We start from the raw sequence: 23,218 nt of genomic DNA on the forward strand, positions 1-23,218 counted from the left end.
ATGTAAGTTAGCACATTTATTGAGTGCTATTCATGCAGAGTCCTTTTGGGCCTTGTGCAAATTTAGTGTAAGTGCTATCTGAGAATTTGATGTTTTTAGAAGTCATATTCCAAGATATCTGTCTTTCTGTGCATGGAAATATTTTTCCCTCTTTTTCATTCCTCTTGTTTTAAAATTTCATTCTTTTGCTTATTTGTAATGTTTTGTACTTTTCCCTGCATGATTAGGGGTGTTTGATTGTCTGTCTTATTCCCCAGAGTAATTTTACTGTGGACATTTACTTTAATATTATGCATGATGTGTTTGTAGACTGATTTAAAATCCTGATTTGTATAGTGTTTTTATATTCCATTGATTTTTTTAAAATTGGAAATCAGTATAGTTTACATATTATTCAGTTTTACAGATTTATAAATTAAGGCTGAAAACATGAATGTACCTCATTGCAGCCATCCTCTCCCATCCCCATACTCCTCTCCCCCAGTCTAGCTTTAAAATTCTGTCAGTTTTAAAACAATGTTTATGTTAATTCATTCAAAGAAATCAGACCTTATGTCCTTGGACAAAACAGTTAATAAACTTAGTTTCTTTGTCTCTAAAATGAGGAGATTAAACTTTGCAATATTCCTAATGTCTCTCCATATTCTAATGTTCTATGATTCTGAGACTTTTAGTAATTTTTTTGGCATCTTAAAAATAGCTGTGTAGTACCATAGTACCTACGCACTTTTGAACTTGGCAAAAGCTGTAGCTTCAGTGCTCATAATCGTACCCTTTAGAGCATCATAAACGTGGCCATGGAGCCTATTTTCTCTAAAGTATGTCTTTTGTTTTCATCTTTGAAATTGGATTTCTTTTCTGTTTCCATGCAGTAAGGTCCAGTCATTATCTTAGTTTTAATTATATGGTATTTGTGGGCTGCTTGAATTTTAAATGAGATGCTGCTCTAGCCCAGAAGACTTGCGGTTTCAGACCTCTGTATATCCACGGCCCCTTTTAGTCTAGTCTCTTTAGCCTTTCCTTAACTTTCTCCTCAACTGTGGTGCTTCTATATGTGTTTTCATCATGCTGAAGCACAGCTCTAAGGAGCCACACTCTTGAGTCCAGAGTGATTCTAGTTGCTATATATGAGATAACAGGACTGAGATTGTTGTTGTTCTTTCTGGCGGCCAAGGGAAGGAAGATACAACTTTCGAGTTTTTCTTCAGCTGAAGATCAAGTTATTTTGATATATTCTCTTCTGTATCAGTGATAGTACAGCTAACCCTTTAGAGAGGAAACATGAGTGATCCTTTAGCTGTGTTTTTTAGGGAATCTTTTCTCATTGTTCACTGTCCTTGTGTCATACTCACCTAGGGATGTAAGAGCTTGTATATATTTGCATGACCTTGAGGACATTTAGTCCATGAGGTTAAGATATGCATTATTGTCGATATGCTGGTATGGTCCTCAGTTCAGCGTCGTCTGCAAAGTAGTTATTTCATACCATTGTTTTCAAACCCACTTAGAAGAAGGAACTTACTCTGTGGTAGTAAGATAGGATATTTCCAGCCTGCATGTCAGAGGCTTTTATAATAGTAAAACAGAAGCCTATACAGAGTTATTACCAATTCTTGTCTGTTAGTCTGCATGCATAGGCCCTCATGAGAATTAAACAAAAACTATAGGATTGTTAGCATTTTTTTTTTTTTTGTCCTCTGGTTTATGTATAAGTTGGGTTCTAGTTTCTTTCCCATTGCTGTTTTAATGATTAGCAGTAGTGTGAGAGTCATAATGTTTGTGGATTACTTTTCATTTGTATCTGTATCAGATCCCAGTATTAGACCAGTGCTGAGCTAAACCTTGAAGGAATGAGAGGCTTTCTGGCATGAGTTCACCTAGTCTCCTCCATGTGAGCTGGTGGCAGAGGGTTTGGTGTTGGTTAAGATGAGCGTGGTATAGGTTAATAGAATGGTACAAGTGTGGATGCCCTAAACTTGAGTCTTTTTTTCTATTTATTCCATTGAAAGTAGGTTCAGCTGCAGCCCGGAAAGAAATCATAAGAAACAAAATTCGAGCAATTGGCAAGATGGCACGGGTCTTCTCTGTTCTCAGGTAATGATATATTTTCCTGATTATTTGCTTTACAGAAATTCTTTTATTGTACTTTGCTGTAAGCAGTGTCCTGTTTGACACCTAAAAGCAATTTAGTAGCATTCTTCCTATAAAGAAGTTAGTTGTACATTTACATATTGAAGAAGGGAATACAAGTCCCTTTGAAACTAGGGTTTTTGACCCTTGCGATTATTACTGCTCACTTTGAATATGTGTTACCCTTCTGTGATGAAAGTACTAGTTCTACATCTTGAAAATTAGAGCAGGATAAGAAGGAAAGGGTACCTTTTAGAGTATTCCTGATGAACTTGCTCATCCATATAGGAAGTTCCTTTTGTTGGAGTCACAGATTATCTCTTCTTAGGGTTAATTCAGGAAGACTAGGTTTAAAGGTGCATGTAAATGGGTCAGTCCTTAAAAATTTGTTTGCAAAACTGGTTATATCAGACATTTGAACTTTACAGCATAGAAAATACCATATTTTCTCAATTGTATGATTCTCATTGATGATAAATCTCATCATATATTTAATAAAGCTTTTCAGGAAAAAATATATGCCTCAGTTGTAAGGCATACCCTCTGATCTGAAACATTTTCAAAATATGGAAGAATGTCTTATCTTGGAATTGAGAAATGTTATAAATTATATACATGGCCTACCTCTGGGCCCCATCTCCTCCTTTAAACTAAGTACTTGTTGGAAGTCTCTCATGTTTGTTATATCTCTTTGCTATAGGGAGGAGAGTGAAAGCGTGCTGACACTCAAGGGCCTGACTCCCACAGGGATGTTGCCTAGTGGAGTGTTGGCTGGAGGACGGCAGACCCTGCAAAGTGGTAATGATGTTATGCAACTTGCTGTGCCTCAGATGGACTGGGGCACACCTCACTCTTTTGCTAACAATACACATAATGCATGCAGGGAATTCCTTCTGCTTTTTAGTTCCTGTCTCAGCAGCTGACACAGGCAGAATACTATATGATAGGTAGTATCTGGTTAATAACCTGACCAAGGCAGAAAATTCATAGAATGGGTAGTCCTTTCAATCGAAAATAATGGTCAGTCTCAGCTTTCAATGAAATGATATGGGAGCAGCTCATATCATAATGTCTTAAATATTTATTTTTTTGTCTAATGCACCCTTTTCTTTTAAAAGTCCCAGTTTCAGAATGTGACTCAAGGATATCCATATTACTAAAATGGAAATGTAATTCCAAGTTTCTTATTTTTTATTTTTTTAATTTATGTAATTGTATTAGACTATGCTTATATTTTCAGATACTTAATTTTAGAATTAACAATCTGCTTGGGCCCCAAAACATTACTTATGCACTTCACTTGCCAAAAGATTTGTGCAAGGTTTTGTACTCTGGTAAATGATGCCAAAGTTTGTTTTCTGTGGTGTTTGTCAAATGTTCTATGTATAATTGACTGTCTGTAACATGCTGTTTTCTTCCTCTGCAGATGTAGCTGCTTTCCTAAATCTGTCTGTCTTTCTTTAGGTTAGCTGTATGTCTGTAAAAGTATGTTAAATTAAATTACTCTATCAGACGCTTGTCTGTCTTTTGATGTAGAAGCAACTTTGTAGCACCTTGTTTTGAGGTTTGCTGCATTTGTTGCTGTACTTTGTGCATTCTGAACATGAATGTAACATTAGATATTAAGTCATTGTTATAAGGGGTTGAATTTAAATCCTGTAAGTCAAAATTGAAAGGGTGTTATTAAGTGTGCCTTTATTTTGCATGAAAATAAAAAGAATTATACGTAAAGCATTCCTGTAATCTGGCTCATTGAATATTTTATATTAAAAAAACCTTACTTTTTTGGCGTAAATATTTGTGTAAATACTGGGTTAACTTTTTGAAAGCCCATTACAGATTAAATAGAAGAGAATGATGTGAATGTTTTAGAGTATACACAATAACTCAAAGTCTAGATTTCTTTCCCTTGTGGCTGGAAAGCAAAAAATGTGATATGGAATAGCTTTAATTTATATGTTTTATTGTAGCCACTTTTGACAGCCCTCCAAGGGTCACTGCTCTGTTAAACAGCAGCAACAGATCTGATGTTTTCCTTAGTCATGGCTAACTTTCTTCCTGGTGTTGTAATTAGTGAGTTTTTTAAAGCAAAAAATAAATAATTTAAATTTTTGAATAAATTTAAAGTAGATTGACTTTTCACAGTCTCATTTCACTTAGTCTCATAATAAATGCCTAAATAAATAAGCAAATTTTTCCTGTAGACAAATAATTTCTACTTGTAGCCTGTACATGTTCTATTTTATATGTTAGTGTGTTGTCTGCTACCACCACTGGTATATGTGAGAAGAAGAGCTATGTTTTAAAATGATAGTTTCGAATTTTCACTCTAAATGAAGTGTCCTTTTTTTTTATTAAAAGAAAAACTGCTTTGATTTTCTTTATATTCCTTGCTCCCCATTTTTCTTATTATCAACACTAGCAAAATGAGCTAAAAAGAATTTTGCTAAAACAAAGATCTTAAACATTCAATAAAACTAGCAAAAGTAAGTGTTAATAGAAAAGGATGAACTTTAGTAGTTTGAAAAATGTTATACCCTTTCTCTTTTTTGTTCATAAAAGAAAAGGAAAACTGAAAGGCCTCATACTTTAATAAATCTCCACTACAGTCACATCTCCATTATCCTTGGATATATTATTACTTTTACATTGTATCTACAGCAAACCTTTCTTTCAGATTTCACAATTAGTACCTGCTAATTACATGCTTTGTTGGCAGCTCAGCATTTCTACTCATTCTTAATTTGCATGCCGCCTGAAGCTCAGTCTTCCAACTTAGAACTCACCCCCAACTGCAGTGAAGGTTTGAAAGATAGCTTTACTGAAGGGACTGTATTCCCAGCATAGAGACAGTGCTGAGTTCAAGGGGTCTCATTTGGGAAACTAGATAGCTCCCTAGTTGTGCCGGTGATGGCTCTTGATAGTGTGGAGCAATTTTCCTAGCATAATAAGATAAACCTATTTTGATAGCCCATAACAAAACTCATACAGAAGCTGCATCTGTGTGATTTAATTTTTTTTCTAATATTTTACTTTAGTAGACATGTTCCCTGATGTGAGTAACTAAGAGTTAAGTATTGCAAAAAGAAGGTTTTAAAATTCTAGTACCTTAGTCCTTTTGTCAGAAAATAAATCCGATTGCCTTCTCAAAAACCTTAAAGTTAATTTATATTTCTTGAGTGTTTTCACAAACACAACCCTTTTGGAGTAGGAATTGATATATTTTATGTGCATTTTCTTCATGGAAATTTGTTTGGGAGCTAGCCCTATAATGCTACCTTCACCAGGACATATATGGGAAAATATGTGGCCATTTCTTTTAGTAATGCCAAATTCTTCTTCATTATTTATCCTGTGTAGTTATTGAGGAACACAGTTTGTGACAGCACTATACACAAACTTACTAAGGCCATGTCGGGATGCCCTATAAAACTGAAAACAAGTAGAGGAAAAACAGTGCCTTTTCAGACAGAACTTTATAATTATCAAATCTCTTTCCAGTTTAATGTTTAAGCTTCAAATGACCTTTTTTTCAGTTCTAAACATTCAAGCTTGACACGGAATGCAATTTTGAGTGTGATATGTATTTTGTATACTGAAAAGGATGAGGAGCATTTAGAAGCTTCTAGAAAGAGCAGAGAATATAATTTGACCTAGAACATGCTTTTACATATAAAATTAAAACCCATAGGATGATTTCAGAAGTATGTTGTTACATTTCATAATTTGAAAAATTTATTAATAGACTTTTAAACTGATTCACTTAGATACTAATTCTTACAGTGATATCAGGTTTTATTTTTAATTTATTACCATATATAAGTTATGAAATATTTCATATAAAATCACTTCTGTTACCATAAGCTCTTTAAAACATATTCTGATAGGCATTTATTTTTTTTTCATTCAATGTCTAAATTATAAAGAAAATAGTCCATATTTTGAAGAATAGAAGTTGTAGGGCTGATCAAGTAGAGGTGGGTCATTTATCCCAGTTTTCTGTCTGGGAAGATACAAAGAGTATATTCCAGGTGTACAGAGCTAGATTTTTTTTAAATGGTGATTTGTACAGTGGGTTTACAATAAGTATGTCTGCTTGGATTTGTAATATAGCTTAACAGTTAAGGAGAATTAATTTTTTTTATTCAGTGTTCATCCTACTTCTTTTGGGTCCCCAACTCACTATCTGGTTAAGATAAACAAATTTCTAATTTAGTCTACTTTAATTCCTTAGATTAATCAGTTTTCTTTCACATTAATAACTGCTTTGGACAAAATTTATTATTTCTAAATCTGATTGGCCTTGTAGAAGAAGCAAAATAGAAAGGATGGGGCATTATTGTTATAAATATTCTGAGTGTGTGCACTTGGGGTAAAGTGGAGAATTTGCAGTATTGTCAGGCAATATTGTCCTCTGTAGTCTTTGATCCTTGTCTTCAATGTGAGTGCTTTATACAGTTTGAACCCAGAAATGAGCCAAAAGAATGTTTGACTACAAAACGTATGACTGAATAATGTTGTGATTTTTTAAATGGGCCAGAGACAAGCTATACTAAGAATGCATTTCTCAACTTTAAGACCTATGTATATGTCCGTATCATAGAGTAATTAGGATTTATTGCCTGTAAGACCTCATTTCTATCTTGATTCCTCTCTAGTTGGTAGATGGGCTTGAAAAGATGTACGTTGGCCTTTCTCTCTTCATTTGAGAATGCATGCTATTAGTACCTGAGGCAGATTTGAGTTCGTGATAAACTGAACATAACTAGCTTTTTTTTAAAGGCCGTAGATGTTAGTATCTTTAGATACTTGAGACACCAATGTTAGAATAGAAAAGTTCCTAGTAGACAAGAGGAGTCCTTTTAGGTTATCCACAAACAACAGAGCTACAGAACTGTTTTAACTTGGAGTAATTCACCAAGTTTACTGCCCTTAAGTTTCATTGTAGCCATACTGACTTCTGCAGCTTTTGCTATGCGTTATGAATTAGAAGCAACAATAAAAGTATTACCCCTTCTATTTTATATCTTATGGAACAACTGATAATGAGTATTGTTTCAGCTAGATGGTGGGGGCGGGGGAAGAATCTTCTGTTTGTTCTTCTGCTACAATTCTGCCATCATAATTTCGCCATAGAGAATTTCCTTGTGATTGTGATGGATGTGATATAATAAACATGTTGAAAAATTCTAAGGCCATCAAAATACTGAATTCACAATAGGTAATTAATACTGGAGTGCATTTGCATGGGTGCTAAGGTGTCTGTGTTTATATTAGGTCCATGTGTTCTGTGCTCTGAGCGATGTTGTCATAGTGCTGTGTGTAAACTGTGCTGTGTCAGGAATTGGGGGATTGGAAGGGGCTCTCTAATATGGATACTATTTATGTTAAATTGTAAATAATGATGTAGTATGGGATACTGTGATATTTTACGTGATCATTGCCTTTTCTGCTGTACAATATGACCCTTCTCATCTCTCTCATTCATTTTGCATGCCTCTGCTCACTTCTGTACAGCCACAGTTGAGGCTATTGAGGCTGAAAAAGGTACGATCAGAGTCCTTGCGCTGGGCAGAGATCTGTGGTGTGTGGGTGGGCATCAGAGAATGTCCTGTGGGTGTGTTTTACTCCTAGTTTGCACAGCCCAAGATGAATCAGACTCACTGACTCATCAAGTTTAATAGTCACATTCCTCTTTTTTTTTTCTTTTCTTTCTTTCTTTCTTTCTTTTTTTTTTAATTACAAGGACTAATTTCCATAGTGACAATCTGGTTTTTCCCTTTTCTAGTATTGTGTACAACCAGCATTTACCGTTTCTGAATTCTTTAGAGAGCAGCATGTTATGCTGTATATTATAGCATTTGAAGTTGCAAAGAAAGATCTATTCTACATTTTGCATGATTCTATGCTATTCATATCATTTTTTCCCTAAGTGAAACCCCCTCTAGGTATAGGTTTGAGTTGGTTTTTACTCGTTTTCAGTAATTCACCTGCGAGTGCAGGAGCTGTCACTATGATTCTTATTTTATTTATTTATTTTTTTGCTGTTGGCCTAGCGTTTGCTGATATTATATTCATATATATCTTATGTTGGCTTGATATTACACATTGCTAAATGCTTTGCCGCCCCAACCGTTTATTTGGTTCACATGCACAGACTCTGAGTCCTAGGGATTGCACATATTAAAGCAACCAGATTATAACCAGTGGTACGGAAATCTTTTGTATGCACAGTTTAATAGTAGAAAAAGCATCATTCCAGATGAAGTGAATGAGAAATTATAACAATTGGAGGAGGATTGCCATTTATTTTGATTTGGGTTTCCAAAGAACATTCAGTGAATGGCCATTGAATTGAGGAAGACATTTCCTAAAATATGAAACTGAATACTTTTTTCTATCAGCCAAATACAGATTTAACTCCAGGAGGCATTTCCCACCTTTTTCGTTTCATTCTGGTGGTGATGGGGTGATGATACCTTGACCTCCAAGATAGTTCTGATCTGCTAAATTTTAACATTCTTTGCCTCTTTCTCCTCCCACGCTCTTGGTACAGATTTGTATGTCGAGGTTAACCTTGTTTAGCCTCCTCACTTGACCCTACTCTTGTTGCTGCCTTACTGTGATAGTCACTGGTGATTTTAGGGTCTGAGGTAGGAGATAATTGGTATAGTAGAAGTCAGACAGAGACCCTGAGACCGTTGCCTGTAGGTTAATTTTGGGGTCAGGGAAGGGTTATTTTTGTGTGTTCTTTTTTAAAGGCTATGCTAACACTTGTCATCTATGAAGCTATTGTGTTTATATTTAGGTTTAAACATTTCACATTTTAAGGGGAAGTCTGGAATGGGGATAGGATTCAGTTAAAGTAAGATTTAAATGTTGCTACATACAGCTAATTTCTTTCTTCTTGAAAATCATTAATTATGTTTTTGAAATCTCAGAAATGTTTTTCTATTACTGACTTATCAAATTTGCATTTTGTTAAGCAATACGAGGATTCTCTCCACCACATAGAATCTGCAGTTTTGAAGAGGCAAAGGGTTTGGATAGGATCAATGAGAGAATGCCACCCCGGAAAGATGCTGTACAGCAAGATGGTTTCAATTCTCTGAACACCGCACATGCCACTGAGAACCACGGGACTGGCAACCATAGTGCCCAGTGACCCACGGCTTCCCAGGGACTCTCACATCTCGGGCCCCAAATGGACAGATCACCCCCAGGATCTGGAGGGGTCGGCCAAGCTGACTGTAAATGTCACAGTCCCTCTGGAGAAACCATTGTGCTTTTGAGACCCCAGCCCCCTTCCTGGATGGAGGCTTGAGGGCCCTGGGACATGTTGTGATATCTGATAAGATTGGGTCATCGCTGCCAAGGTGGAGAGCAGTGAGCAAGGGGCTTGGGGCAATTTCCAGTGGAGGGCAACTACACCTCCATTTATGCTTGTGGTTCACACATTTAAGTTTACAAATGAGATTTCTTTTTCCCCTCAGTAGAATTAGATTTTGTTTTTTAACCATGACTTCAAATGCAATCCTAAGACTTTTTTCCCCCCATGAAATGTCTTTAAAGGATGAATTAGCATGGTCTTAAAATACATTTCTGAGGTTACTAAGCTGTATTTTGAATTATGGGCAAAATGCTGAGAAACCCAGTTGGCATTTATACAAAATGCTGACCTCAGGTCTATAGTTCTTAAATGTGGCTAATTCTGTAATATATAGTCTTGGTATTTTTCAATTATGAATGCATAACCTATTTCTAGGCAGACTCTTACTTGAACACAAATCCAAAAACTAATTTAGAATCTTTTTTGCCCAGATCTTTTGAAATTTACACCCCAGAGATTTAAGAAAACCTCTAAATTTCAAAATTATGAAGAATTACAGAATTACTCATTTAAGGTACTTTAAAAGAAGTTTGTACATTGTCAAAGTAAATTTTAATTCAAATCATGTCTGTAAAACTTGACGTATTTTGTGTATGCATGTTTTCATTTTGCAAATATTTAATATATAGACCTATGATGTACAGGTACGACATGTATAGGTTACCTAGATGTTATGAGAAATTTTAGTTTATTGTGAGTACTCAAGTTGCTTAAATAGCCACCAGGGTGATTTGCTGCTGGCTTTCTATCATTTTTATGTTTTTGATGCAAAGGAAATTTTAAAATGTTCTGGAAGTGTTTTTGATTAAGCAGTGCAGCATAGAAGCAATGGTTCTGTTCAATCATTCAGATGTTAGTGGAAGCATAAAAGTCAAGATTGCATGTTGAACCTTTTCTTTTGATAGTTACAGAACTGCTTGGTTAAACTAAATGGAACCATGTGCTAATTTTTCACAATTATTGACCTGTATTGATTGCCACTGTAGTTTGGTATTTCCCTTTACTTTGGTGGCCTGCTTCCCTCATGCCCTGGAATACAACTCAGAGCTCCAGGCAGCGGAACCATCTATTGTTTTGTTTGCCAGAAAGTGCACCCTGTACGGTCTCCTGTCTAAGTTGGAAATATTATGCATGTGCAGGACTATTCGAGTATTTTATAAACAGTAGCACACAATAAATTCCATGCATGGGCCGCTGCTCCTATCTCTGTGTTGGGTTTTATTTGGAAAATGTAGTCTGATTTGACCTCAGGCAAATCAGAAAATCCTGTTAATAGAACTGGGATATAACCTTCAGAGATTATCTTGTGGATAATTCATGGTAATTTGATAAATTAAATTCTTGCCTTCATAAATTTTGCTTTTTTTTTTTTTAACTTTGGTTACATTTGTCTTAAATGAGCATTAGTAACTGAAAACTAGAGTACTTTGGGTGCTGTTATAGGCCTCCTAAATTTATATTTAAAATCACTATTTCACTTAATTTTTAATTGAAAGAAAATGTTATTGCATAGAATTCTGTTATAGTAGTATTGGGAATTTATTGGGTGTTTTAACAATAAGAAAAAGGATATTCATGATACTGTATTTTCTTGCCATCATATTCCTTTCTTTGCCATAATCAAGTATGAAATTTTGCAAATTGAGGGAAATTCGAATATTGCTCAGCATTTTATAATATAACCATATAGTAACTTTAATTACAGTTTTCAACAATAATTATAATGATACACATTACAAAGCTTTAATTTAAATTGAACTGTATACACTTGCCTTATTCCAGGTAGCAAATAGAACTTAAATTGTTATTATAGCTTTTAGTTGCTGTATTATCAGCTTGCATACATAGGAGTCCATGAGCTACCCTTAAAGTTACTATGCACTGCATACCTTTAGATGTTCTTCTGGATGTTACTGTTTTATGAAAACTATGCATCTCTAAATTAAGAGCATAACTAGCATATCGTGTACCAGGAACTTCCGTAGCCCTTAGGTCCATCACTGGGTTTAGATAGTGTTTGTGGGAATCTTGGGTAAACATGAAACATCATTAGCAAACTAGAAGAATTATGGGTTGATGGTAAAGAATAAAAAGAAGAAAGTAAGAGAAAGGAACAGAATGCAGAAAAGTATTATACATTAAGAGTGGTAGAAAAATCACCCAGTGCCTCACAGACCACTTCCTAACTGTTGAATAAGAACCTCTTTTTAGTCTTTCTTCATAACTATGAACCATAGAAGTATTTTTTAAGGTTTCACAATGAACCATAGAAGCATTTTTAAGGCTTTTTTAAAAAGGTAACTTATGATGAAAGCAAACTGTGAAGAGTTCAGATCTTTCTAAATTGTAAATTTAAATGTCTACCAGAGCTAGTAGTTGTGATGGTAAAATATAAATAGGCAATATCAATTTTTCCTATATATTATATCACTTTATATTCAAAGATGACACTTCTGAGTTAGAAAAGCCCATCTGACTTCTTGTGCCTTCTGCAGTTCAGCCATTATTAACAGAACTCATACCCTTTAAAAGTTCTGCTAGTTAAATCTGAAATAGGTCTGAAACCTTTGCTTAAAATTAATTCTGTTTTACTCAGGATTTTTGTCTATTGCTGCTGATTTTCTTTTCTCCACAGCTATTCTGAATAATATGTAATGTTTTGTTGCATCCTTAACACAACTTTCACCTTCCCTGTGTGTAGTTGCTTTCTACAGTTTGGGGTTCCTTTAGAATCCATTCTCTGCATCTGTTCATAAGATTTTTGATTTGCCACATTCCAGGACCTCAAATTGACTGCAAGTTGTTCTGTTCCCTAGTTTGATGATGTTCACAGAGGCAGGTAAGTGACATAGCTAGGGCCAGATGTAAGCAGAAAGTCAGGTCTTGCAGTCAGTCATCTAGGACCACTGCCCTGATAATTTCTGGTAGACTCTGGAGCTTGATAAGTGAAAAGGAGCTAGGAATGTGTAATTAAATTCCTTGGATCAGCATTCATTATAGGAAGGACTAAGATGTTTGAATTGATACTTTTATATTTTCTGTTCCTAGAAATAGAGTGTGTTTTTAGCCAATAATATTTTGGTTTTGCTTACTTTATCTCTCTATTTATTCCTCTTTTGAAATAAATAAGTGGAGTGTGCCTGATGACATTCACTCAGAAATTACCTTGCTCTCCTTTCAGAGAAAGTGAATTTTACAAATTAATTTTGTTTCCCCTACAATTGATTTCCTTCTATACCATTAAATGACCATTTGTATTCTTTCTTGGGGATTATGTTTGAATTGTGTTTGAACAGTGTTTGTTATGCTAAAAGGGACTTTGGGCTTGGGTTAACTCATCCTGGGTCTAGACTGACATCCAGAACTCCAGGAGTTCTCTTGATCTGAGCTCGTGCCTGCCTTTCCAACCAAATAATGACTTCTGAACTATAATCCCAGGATTTTTTTTTTTTTCCCTCTGACTCTGTGGACTGAGTAGAAATGCTGCCTTAGTGAGAGAGGCTCAGGAAGCAATAGGTTTCATCTTAGCCTGCCTGGCCTTTGGTAAGTTTGGGAGTGTTGACAGAGTTCTGAGCCTTCTTGGCAGAGAAGGAAGGTCAGAAAGAGAGAAGTCCATGGGCAGGGGGCCAGGTCCCTCCATACCTCATTAGGGAGAATTCAGCGTTGTCTGTCTGGTTGGCAGGACACACCTAATCACAGAGACTCAGCATTTCAGCAGTTTGCAAAGGAAAGTGATATGAAGGGACAGCTGCAAGTCAGCCACAAGCTAGATATGACGAGATCAAGCATTCACTTCACTTGGAAGAAAGAGAGAAGGAAGGAAGCCGAGGGCTTAGCAGGGTAAGTTACTTTTCCATCAAACCATCTGCTTGCTTAGTTTATAGTTGAGTAAAACATTTATCACCCCAGGGAGTGTTAATCACTGATTAAGCAGCTGAATGTGCTTAATAATAGCAATATTCCTAACGTAGTCCTACTTTTCTCTTTCTCTTTCCCAGCTCCTTTTGAGGATCCCCAATGACTAGCATCATTCCCCCCTTGCCCTACCTCCCCAAAGATATTTTGTGTTTGCTGGTGAATTAGAGAAAATTAATGGGCCTTCCTGGTCTGGAGATAGTGAGAAGGTAACTAGTTTGATGAAACTTGAGGCTTTTGGTGATGAAGGAGAAAGATGGGAGACCTGGTCTGGAAATAGGCTAATATTAGAGGGAATTTGGAAATGAAGATAAGAGTTTTTCTAGACTGTGCAGTCCATGTCTCTTCTTCTCTTTAGTCCTTGGTGTTGGTGTTCTCTCTTTTACATGCTGGGAATAAATTAGAGCCCAAGTCATTGGGGATGGCTAGAAAAAAGTTAAAGTGATTCCCTGCTGGGGGGGTCTGGGTGGCATCTGCCTTCAGCTCAGGTCCTGGGATTGAGCCCCACATCAGGCTCCCTGCTCAGTGGGGAGCCTGCTTCTCCCTCTCCCTCCACCTCCCCCTGCTCCTGCTCTCTCTATCTCTCTCACTCACTCTTTCTCTCCAAAATAAATAAATAAAAATTTAAAAAATAAAGTGATTCCCTGCTAGGTGAGGAAGACTGATCTCTGGAAAATTCTGTCCAACTTCTTTCTTATCCCCTCTGTTTTTTGCCTTAGTTTCTGTCAGTCCTGTCCCTCTCCTCAAACTTGGAGGATCCTGGGGCTCATTGCATGAAAGTTAGAACCAGGGAAGCTGGGTGTGGGCCTAGGGTACACAAAGTCAGACATTAACCTCATGTAGATACAAACGCTTCTTACCTTTCTCCCAGAAATTTAGTTCATTAGTATCATGAGCCTGCTTTTAGACACAGGAAACGATCAGGGATTTCATTACCACTACTCCTCCCCAAACTGATCCCTTCACTTCCCAGCCAGTTCAACCAACCCCCAGAGAGCCAAGAGTTAATCTTCCTTTGCAGAAAGACCTCTTTGGAAAGGCAGATGAATTAGGCAGTACATTTCTGGTCTTAATTGGCTTCCATTGCAGCACAAAGGCTTTTAGTGGAACATCAGGAATATATATTTATTACTCCTGGGATCTGAGACTCTTGACTTGCCTCAAATCAGTTTTCTCTATACTTTTAAAGAAAGATGAATCCATTCTTTCAAGGTTCAAGAAGGTGTTCTCTTGCCCGAAGAGGCTGGGTAGATAGAGCAGAGGAATGCTTCTCAAGTTGCAGTGATTCTGGAAATTGGATGAGAATGTGTAGTGATTAAAAATGGAAGGAAGGGGTGCCTGGGTGTCTTAGTCAGTTGAGCATCCGACTCGATTTCAGCTCAGGTCATGATTTTAGGGTTATGAAATTGAGCCTCAAGTAGGAGTCTGCACTCAGCGTGGGGTCTGCTTAAAATTCTCTCCCTCTCCCTTTCCCCTCCCCTGCTGCTCTCAAAGGCACACTCTCTTAAAAATAGATAGGTAGATAGGATAGATAAGTGAAATGAAACAAAGTATATTTTTTTAAAAAGTGGAGGGAAGAGTCAGGTCAGTTGTTGGAAATGGGTTACTCAGGTGTGAAGGCATCCTTTAGTTAAGGGACATGACCCTTAAATCTTAAAATACTCTATCACCCTCAGGTCTATTTTCTTCAGGTACTCAGATGTAAAGGCATCCTTTAGTTAAGGGACATTGACCCTTAAATCTTAAAATACTCTATCACCCTCAGGTCTATTAGTGAGAATGTGGAAGATATGATATGCAGATGAGCTTAGCTATCTGTTCTGTGGACTCTGAAAACACCATTTATCTGTGGGATGAGGGGAGAGATTACAGGGGTGCAATGAAAGGATGAGAAACTACAAAGGAAAATACAAAATAGTTCCCTCATTAGCTAAGGACAGTAGTTTGCAAGAGCCATATTGTAAAATAATAGATTTTCTTAAGTTTTTTTTAATTCCAGTTAGTTAACATACAGTGTAATATTAGTTTCAGGTGTACAGATAATAGATTTTAGCTGGATGATTCTGGGAGGTCTTTGTTTGTTGTGCCAGCTACACCTCAGCTGAATAATGATTTTTGGAGTTTTTTTTCCCTAACAAATCTGGTTCAGAAGGATTAAATGTCAGACTATTTTTGTAACAAAACATGATCCCTGGTTTGAACTTTAATAGTTACCTTATTTACCATAAAACCAACCACTGTTAGCATTTTTATCCTCTGCCATTTCCCTGTTCCTGGAGGCAGTTAATCTGAGGGTTAATCATTTTTTAGCTTCTCTGGGATGCGTGGGTGGCTCAGTTGGTTAAGCGTCTGCCATCCCCCTAGGGTCATGATCTCTGGATCCTGGGACTGAGTCCTGCATTGGGCTCCTTGCTCAGCGGGAAGCCGGCTTCTCCCTCTGCCTGCCACTTCCCCTGCTTATGCATGTGCTCTCTCCCTCTCTCTCTTTCTTTCTCTGACAAATAAATAAAATCTTCAAAAAAAAAATAATTGTTTAGCTTCTCAGTCTCTACGGATGCCTTTTTTAATTTTTTAATTGAGATGAAATTCACATAACATAATCCTTTTAAAGTGAGCATGCTAAGTGAAATAAGTCAAGCAGAGAAAGACAATTATCATATGGTTTCACTCATTTATGGAACATAAGAAATAGGAAGATCAGTAGGAGAAGGAAGGGAAGAATGAAGGGGGGGGTAAACAGAAGGGGAAGGAACCATGAGAGACTGTGGACTCTGGGGAAACAAACTGAGGGTTTCAGAGGGGAGGGAGGTGGGGGATTGGGATAGGCCGGTGATGGGTATTAAGGAGGGCACATATTGCATGGAGCACCGGGTGTTATATGCAAACAATGAATCATGGAACATTACATCAAAAACTAAGGATATACTGTGTGGTGACTGACATGACATAATAAAAAATTATTTAAAAAAAAAAAAGCATGGTATGCACATTTACATTGTTATGCAACCACCACCTCTATCTAGTTCCAAAACATTTTCACCATCCCAAAAGAAAAACCCATAACCATTTAGCAGTTACTCCCCATACCTCTTCCACCCAGCCCCTGGCAACCGTGAATCTGCTTTCTGTCTCTGAATTTACCTTTTCTCAATATTTCTTATAAGTGAAATCATATAATGTATGATCTTTTGTGTCTGGCTTCTTTCAGTTAGCATAATGTTTTTGAAGTTCGCCCACATTGTAGCATATTATCAGTACTTCATTTCTTTTTATGGTGCCATATCTGAGAAATTGCCAAATCCATATTACGACACTTTTCCATATGTGTTCTAAGACTTTATAGTTTTATTTCTTACATTTAGGTCATACTTAATAATCAGACTCAAACCATTCTATGTCATTAATTCCTAGAGTATTCCCATCTATATTTCTATGCTCCTGCTCTTCTCTGTGCTTAGAATTCCTTTTTTCTGTCTCCATGTATTCAAAGTATTACCATCTTTAATGGGTCTACTCTGAATGTGACATGCTTTATATAGTCTTCCTACAGCTAACCAACTGAAGAGATTCTTTCCTTCTGATCTCTCGTAAGTGCTTTAGTTTCACTTATAGGATTTATATACTGCCTTATATTATAATTTACATTTGATCCCTCTATAAGGCATTTAGATATTAAGTATATTTTTCACATTTGTTTCCATTATAATATTTTATGAATGAATATGTTTAGCAACAAATATTTATTGAATGAATGGATGTTTTTATTTTTCCTAATATAGTTCCTTTTGTTTACTCATTCCTCATGGAAGGAATGGGAGAAGACAAGGCAGGGAAGGAGAATATCAGAGTTCCTCCTAGGTAGTGTGTGGGCACGGGATTAGTTCTACTTCAAAGCTCACCTCTTTAGGAAATTTTCCTCATAATTTATGTAACTTGCTTTGACTACATAAATCTTAATATTGCGGTGCTGATTTTGTATTGTATTTAATTTCTATTTCTGGGTTGACTGCTTAAAAATGTGATGATAGGTCTTCTAAAATGAGTGTTTTATTTCCCTAACTAGGTGAGATCGACTGATTTATCAATTAGTTGGTAGTTTTGGACAACCAAAATTTCTGTTGCTTTTTCCTCCCTTATTTTAAGTTGATTTTTTAAATGCATTAGTAATAGATTAATATATTCTTAGTATTCAAGAGTCAAACATTACAGATAAGTCTGCAGTTCCTTTTGATTAACCCAGTTCCTATCCCATTACTTCTTTCCTTCCTCAGAGTTTTTTTACTTTTTTTTTTTTAAGATTTTTATTTATTTATTTGACAGAGATAGAGACAGCCAGCGAGAGAGGGAACACAAGCAGGGGGAGTGGGAGAGGAAGAAGCAGGCTTCCAGCGGAGGAGCCTGATGTGGGGCTCGATCCCAGAACGCCAGGATCACGCCCTGAGCCGAAGGCAGACGCTTAATGACTGAGCCACCCAGGCGCCCCATCCTTCCTCAGAGCTAATCATTGTTATTGGTTTTATATGAGTCCTGCCAGACATTTTTCTATGCATTAACTTACATACATATTTACATTTCATATAGAACTTCATACGTAATACATATATGTATAATTATGTTGATATACAATTATTTCCCTCCTGTTTTTTATAACTGCCTATGGTGATCAATAATCAGTAGATCCTGAATAAATCTTACTGATACCTAAGTCTGAGAGACTGGAATGAGAATCGAAAGGTCAAACATATAAAAACACATTATACTTGTCTAGCTTGCAAAATTTCATTCCGTATCTGTTCTTCATATAGTCCCCAGGTATCAGTGGACAGCCATGGCTCCAAGATCCCGGCAACGAAGGCACAAGAAACCCCCCTCATCGGTGACTCCCATAGTTGTGACCCCACCCACAGTTGTGACCCCTGTGCCTCTGACCCTCTCAAAACCTGACCCTAGCATTGATGCACTTGGCTTCTTTTCCTTGGAGAATAATGTTCCTGGCCTATCCCAGCTAATTCTTCAAAAGCTAAACATGAAAAGCTATGAAGAATACAAGTGAGTGACTAGCTCTGTGGAAGAGTAATATATTATCTCTGGTAGAAGTGATTTCAGAAAGCAAGAAGGGAGTATAACTTGGGGATTATGGGGTATTTACAATGAGGGAGTTTCTCATCCTGACTTTTGTAAGTTTTATTACTATACAAGAAATATACTTTGCTCATGTGAGAAGTAGTGGGAGTAGATGGAAATATATAGGAGGCAAGGTATAGGTCATGAATGATTCTGGAGATACTCTTTTTCCTATTGCCACTTCTTCTCCATGCCATTTCTGCAGGTTGGTGCTAGATGGGGGTGATTCTGCATCAGGCTTTGGATTTCGATGCCCTCAAGAAATGTTCCAGAAGATGGAGGACACATTCCGGTTCTGTGCTTACTGTAGAGCTCTTCCTAGTGGCCTTTCAGACTCCAAGGCCCTACGGCGTTGCAAGAGGTGACTAGTTGGTGACTTACAAGAGAGTCATCCTGAAATGATCATATTCTAAGACTTCATTGCAGGAGGAAAGGTCTAAGAGTTCTCAGAATAACTTCAGGCCCACTCCTCATTTTGTGTGATCCAGGCCACAGAGGATTAGAAAAGGATTGGGCTCCTGCTTATTTTGGGTATTATGGGGAGGTCAGACTATGGTACAGTAGTCCCCCTTATGTGCAGTTTCACGTTCTATGGTTTCAGTTATGCGTGGTCAACCACAGTCTGGAAGCAGATGATCCTCCTCTGACTCTTGTCAAAAAGTTAATAGTAGCATAATGTTGTGTCACAGCACCTATGTCATTCACCTCACTTCATCTTATCATGTAGGCATTTTATCATCTTACGTCATCATAAGAAGAAGGGTGAGTACAGTACAATAAGATACTTTGAGAGAAAGATCACGTTCATATAACATTACAGTATATCATAACTGTCTATGTTATTGTCATTAATCTTTTACTGTGCCTAATTTGTAAACTTTATCACAGGTATGTATGTGCAGGAAAAAACGTAGTATATAAAGGGTTTGGTACCATCCATGAGTTCAGGCATCCACTGGCAGTCTTGGAACATATTCCCAGTGGAGAAGGGGGGACTACTGTATAATCTTCTCCACCTCCTTCCTCTTGAGTATTCAAGGGGTAAGATCATATCTATTCTGGGGAGGTTGGGGTTGAGCCATACCTGTGATAAGAAGTTAGCTGCAAACTCCTGTTATTTATTTATTTTTTCTGTAAGGGATGTAAAAAGTGAGTTGTTCCAGTTACAGACTGAGGTGTTACTCTGACCCAAGAGAATAATTACATTCCTAGCCTCTCATTGCCTCCCCTGCCACATGTAATCTCCAAATTTGGTGCATCAGCTCTCATTCCTCTTCCTACCTTCCCTACCCAGTGATCTTTCTTCCTTGATGCAGGAAGTATCAATTCCCTTCCCTAGATAGCCCCCAATCACCTTTGAGGTATAGGAACATCTATTTCTGGGGCTCATCTTTCAGGTGCAGAAATGTCTATTACTGTGGTCCAGAGTGCCAGAGGTCAGACTGGCCAGAGCACAGAAAAGTTTGTCAAGAGCTGCGTCTGGTAGCTGTGGACCGTCTCATGGAATGGCTTCTAGTCACAGGTGAAGTGGTGGTGTTGGAGAACTCTGCCATAGTGGTCATAGTTGGTTACACTTGGAGAAAGATATGAAAGCATGTTGTTACGAGGAAAACATGAGAAACTGAGTGGGGCACTCCTGGTCACAAGTTGGAAGAGTAAATTTGGAAGGAATATTGGAGCCAGGAAAGGGTTAGGTCACTCTTATCCCTTCTTTTCTGCAGGTGCTTTTGTCCTGCCTTCAGGACCTTGGCCATGCCTGGCTGAAGTTGTACAGGGCTGGGATACCTGGTTTTCCATGCGGCGTTTACAGCTAGATTCTACACTGGATGTTGTGCTAGGTAGTCATGCCATGACCACCCTGTGGGCCAACATAGGACGGCCAAGGCCAGACCCAGATGTCCTGCAGGACTCTTTGAAGCGGCTGCTGACAGATGCCCTATCACGGCCCTTGACACTGGGCCTTGGGCTTCGGGCCTTGGGGATAGATGTTAGGAAGACTGGGGGAAGCACAGTGCATGTGGTTGGTGCTTCCCATGTGGAGACATTCCTCACTCGCCCTGGGGACTATGATGAGCTTGGCTACATGTTTCCTGGACACCTAGGCCTCCGTGTGATCATGGTGGGTATAGATGTATCTGCTGGCTTTACACAGAGCACCTCAACTTCCCCCCTGGAACCTGGCACAGTTCAGCTTAGTGGCCATAGGGGCCTCTATCATGACTTCTGGGAGGAGCAGGTAGAGACTGGACAGACAGCCCATCCAGATTTGGTGGCGGCATTCCATCCAGGTAAGAGTCATTCAGGGGAATACTGGGTGGCTTTTCTGGGAATTTTCCATTCTGACTTGTATCTCCTCTATTTGGAACCCCATTCATTTGGTCAGGTTAAACATAAAATGATGACAGTCTTGGCTGATCATTAGCCATATGTGCTATACCTGGGTTCAGAATTTTCCATTGCAGAACCTGGGGTGGATGATGGTGGTAAATGAGCATTGGAGGTGAGCAAGGTGAGGGGAGTGGTGGGCACAATCAGAAAAGTATCTTGCTTAGGGTCTACCTCAGCCTTTCCCCTCTCTATATCCATTTCTGTTGTTTTTTTTTTACCCCCATAGGTTTCCATGCTTCCCCAGACTTGATGGAGGCTTGGCTGCCCACCCTCCTGCTACTTCGTGATTATGAGATCCCTACATTGATCACTGTTTACAGGTTTCAACCTCTTCCTATTTGTGATACCTCCCTGACTCACTCATACCTCTGTCTGTAAGATGAGCTCATTTCTCTCCCCCTTGCTCATCGCTCATCTTCTGTTTTCTGGTGAGGATTTTTTTCCTTTCCACACTTGGCTTTCTAATCCCCTTGGAACCAAGTCCTGTTAGTTAATCAGGTACTTAGTGAGACATTTGGGAGGGAGGGATACATTTGCCTATCTAAGGTAATTTTGGGGATTAATGAGTTCAGAAGTATCAAGTTCTGAGGAAATTCTCTCCTATGTCTCTCATAATTAGCAGAGCATTTCTTTTTCTTTTCTTTTCTTTTCTTTTTTTTTTTTTTTTAATCTGTCTCCTATAGCCATCAGGAGTTGGCAGCTTCTTTGCAGATTCTGGAGGACCTGGATACACACATCACTGCCTATGGAGCTAACCCTTTTGCGTCCCTCAAACCTGAACAGGTCTATTCTAACCCCAACAAGCAACCAGTATACTGCAGTGCCTACTATATCATGTTTCTTGGAAGTTCCTGCCAGCTGGATAGGAGGCAACTGGAAGAGAAAGTAGATGGTGGGGTTTAAATAGCTGAGCCAGATCTGGACTTCTAGAAAATCGGGAGGTTGTAATGAAATTACTCTGCTGATGTCAGGTTGTTGCCAACTTTGAAATCCACTATATCCTAAACCTCGGCCATTTGTCCAGATAAAGATTCTAAGCTAAATGGGAGTTCTTATATGATGTGACACTTTTCTAAGAGATTAGCCACAAGTAGCTTCCAGAGACAGGATTCTAGATTTAATGCATGGCAAGAGGCCCTGGTATCAGTTTTTCCAGAACCTAGAATTCTTAACATTTTCCTTTGTGAGAAAGTTGTACCTTTTGACTTGAATCAGATGCTGTCAAGGAAAAGAATGGCACCTTATTTTTCTGGAAAAGATTTTCTTATCCAGCAATTTGGGTTGAAAAATGGCAAGGTGTATGATTTCGATGTACAAGAATGGGCAAATCAGAGAAATGGTCGGGAACATGGGAGAGGTTGTGAGGATTGGCATATTGTTCTATTTCCTGGCTTTTTCTAGATAAATATCTTATTTTCTTCTTTTCTCTTGGGGACTTCTAACCCTAGAGCAGCTTTTTGCCTTGTGTTGTATTTAAATAGCCCAGGGTAGGGGCACCTGGGTGTACAGTCGTTGTTGAGCTTCTGACTCTTGGTTTCTGCACTGGTCATGATCTCAGGGTCATGGGATTGATCCCTGCCTCGGGCTCCGTGCTCAGGGTGAATCTGCTTGATATTCTCTCTCCCTCTGCCCCTGCTGCTTATGTGCTCTCTCTAAAATAAATAAATCTTTAAAAAATTATAAATAAATATCCCAGTGTATATTGGATTTCAGTTGAATATACTGGAGTTATTTGTTATTACCTAGTTTATACCATTATAAACTCAGTTTGGAGCTTCTTAAGTCACTTGTTTTATCCTATTTCCTATTCACTGGCAAGTACTACTGTCTAGTCACAACACCTCAAGATTGGAGGTTTCTCTCTTGCCAAAGGAGTGATTAACACTAGCTGTCCGTTTGGGCCTGCCACTCTGCCACATCCTATCTCATGCCATCCTTCTCATCACATTCTCAAGATTAGGATATTCCTTAAGTATTCATTCCTACAACTTTGCCATGACCTCAGCCTCCCACCCCTAACCCTAACACACACATATACATTCTTATTGCCCACCCTGATAGGGGTAATGTAAGAATTCATGTGTTCTGGGTTACCTGGGTGGCTCAGTTGGTTAAGCATCCGACTCTTGATTTTGGCTCAGGTCATGATTTCAGGGTTGTGGGATTGAGTCCCATGTTGGATTCTACACTGGGCGTGGAGCCTACCTAAAAAAAAAAAAAAAAAAAAAAAAAGAGTTAAGTGAAAATGTTCACAAAATTGGAGGACTCACA

The 23,218-nt window shown here is 38.0% G+C and overlaps 2 protein-coding genes and 1 long non-coding RNA gene across 17 annotated transcripts in view; 2 read left to right on the plus strand and 1 right to left on the minus strand.

Moving 5' to 3' along the window:
- Positions 1 to 10,723, plus strand: part of PPP3CB (protein phosphatase 3 catalytic subunit beta) — a 50,467-nt gene extending 39,744 nt beyond the window's left edge. For 4 of the 12 annotated variants that reach the window (XM_026504471.4, XM_044386170.3, XM_044386173.3 and 1 more), the window contains 4 exons: positions 2,010 to 2,094; positions 2,831 to 2,928; positions 7,648 to 7,677; positions 9,117 to 10,723. In XM_026504471.4, the coding sequence (XP_026360256.2) occupies positions 2,010 to 2,094; positions 2,831 to 2,928; positions 7,648 to 7,677; positions 9,117 to 9,295 (392 nt within the window). In that variant the 3' untranslated portion in view covers positions 9,296 to 10,723. The remainder of the gene's footprint in view (positions 1 to 2,009; positions 2,095 to 2,830; positions 2,929 to 7,647; positions 7,678 to 9,116) is intronic. The other 8 variants (XM_044386171.3, XM_026504472.4, XM_048219247.2 and 5 more) reach the window with 3 other exon arrangements.
- The window catches only part of LOC130543056 (uncharacterized), a 51,709-nt gene that overhangs the window by 19,936 nt on the left and 8,555 nt on the right, over positions 1 to 23,218 (minus strand). Inside the window, exons 2-3 of one of the 2 annotated variants that reach the window (XR_008958080.1) lie at positions 23,042 to 23,152; positions 11,036 to 14,722 (exon numbers count right to left, since the gene is read on the minus strand). This is a non-coding gene — a long non-coding RNA (uncharacterized LOC130543056). Of the gene's footprint in view, positions 1 to 11,035; positions 14,723 to 23,041; positions 23,153 to 23,218 lie in introns of those variants that run through there. The other variant, XR_008958081.1, reaches the window with a different exon arrangement.
- Positions 13,257 to 22,635, plus strand: MSS51 (MSS51 mitochondrial translational activator). 3 transcript variants are annotated; one of them, XM_026504481.4, is made up of 7 exons: positions 13,272 to 13,360; positions 18,241 to 18,484; positions 18,765 to 18,920; positions 19,957 to 20,081; positions 20,281 to 20,847; positions 21,174 to 21,267; positions 21,631 to 22,635. In XM_026504481.4, the coding sequence occupies exons 2-7, from the start codon at positions 18,264 to 18,266 to the stop codon at positions 21,848 to 21,850; spliced, it is 1,383 nt and encodes a 460-aa protein (XP_026360266.1). In that variant the 5' UTR covers positions 13,272 to 13,360; positions 18,241 to 18,263; the 3' UTR covers positions 21,851 to 22,635. The 3 variants fall into 3 exon arrangements, with proteins under 3 accessions (XP_057164770.1, XP_026360266.1, XP_026360265.1); XM_026504480.4 differs by lacking the exon at positions 13,272 to 13,360 and adding an exon at positions 13,536 to 13,644; XM_057308787.1 differs by lacking the exon at positions 18,241 to 18,484 and having other exon boundaries at positions 13,257 to 13,360.

Source organism: Ursus arctos, unplaced genomic scaffold (assembly GCF_023065955.2).
Source record: "Ursus arctos isolate Adak ecotype North America unplaced genomic scaffold, UrsArc2.0 scaffold_7, whole genome shotgun sequence".
Lineage (NCBI taxonomy): Eukaryota > Metazoa > Chordata > Mammalia > Carnivora > Ursidae > Ursus > Ursus arctos.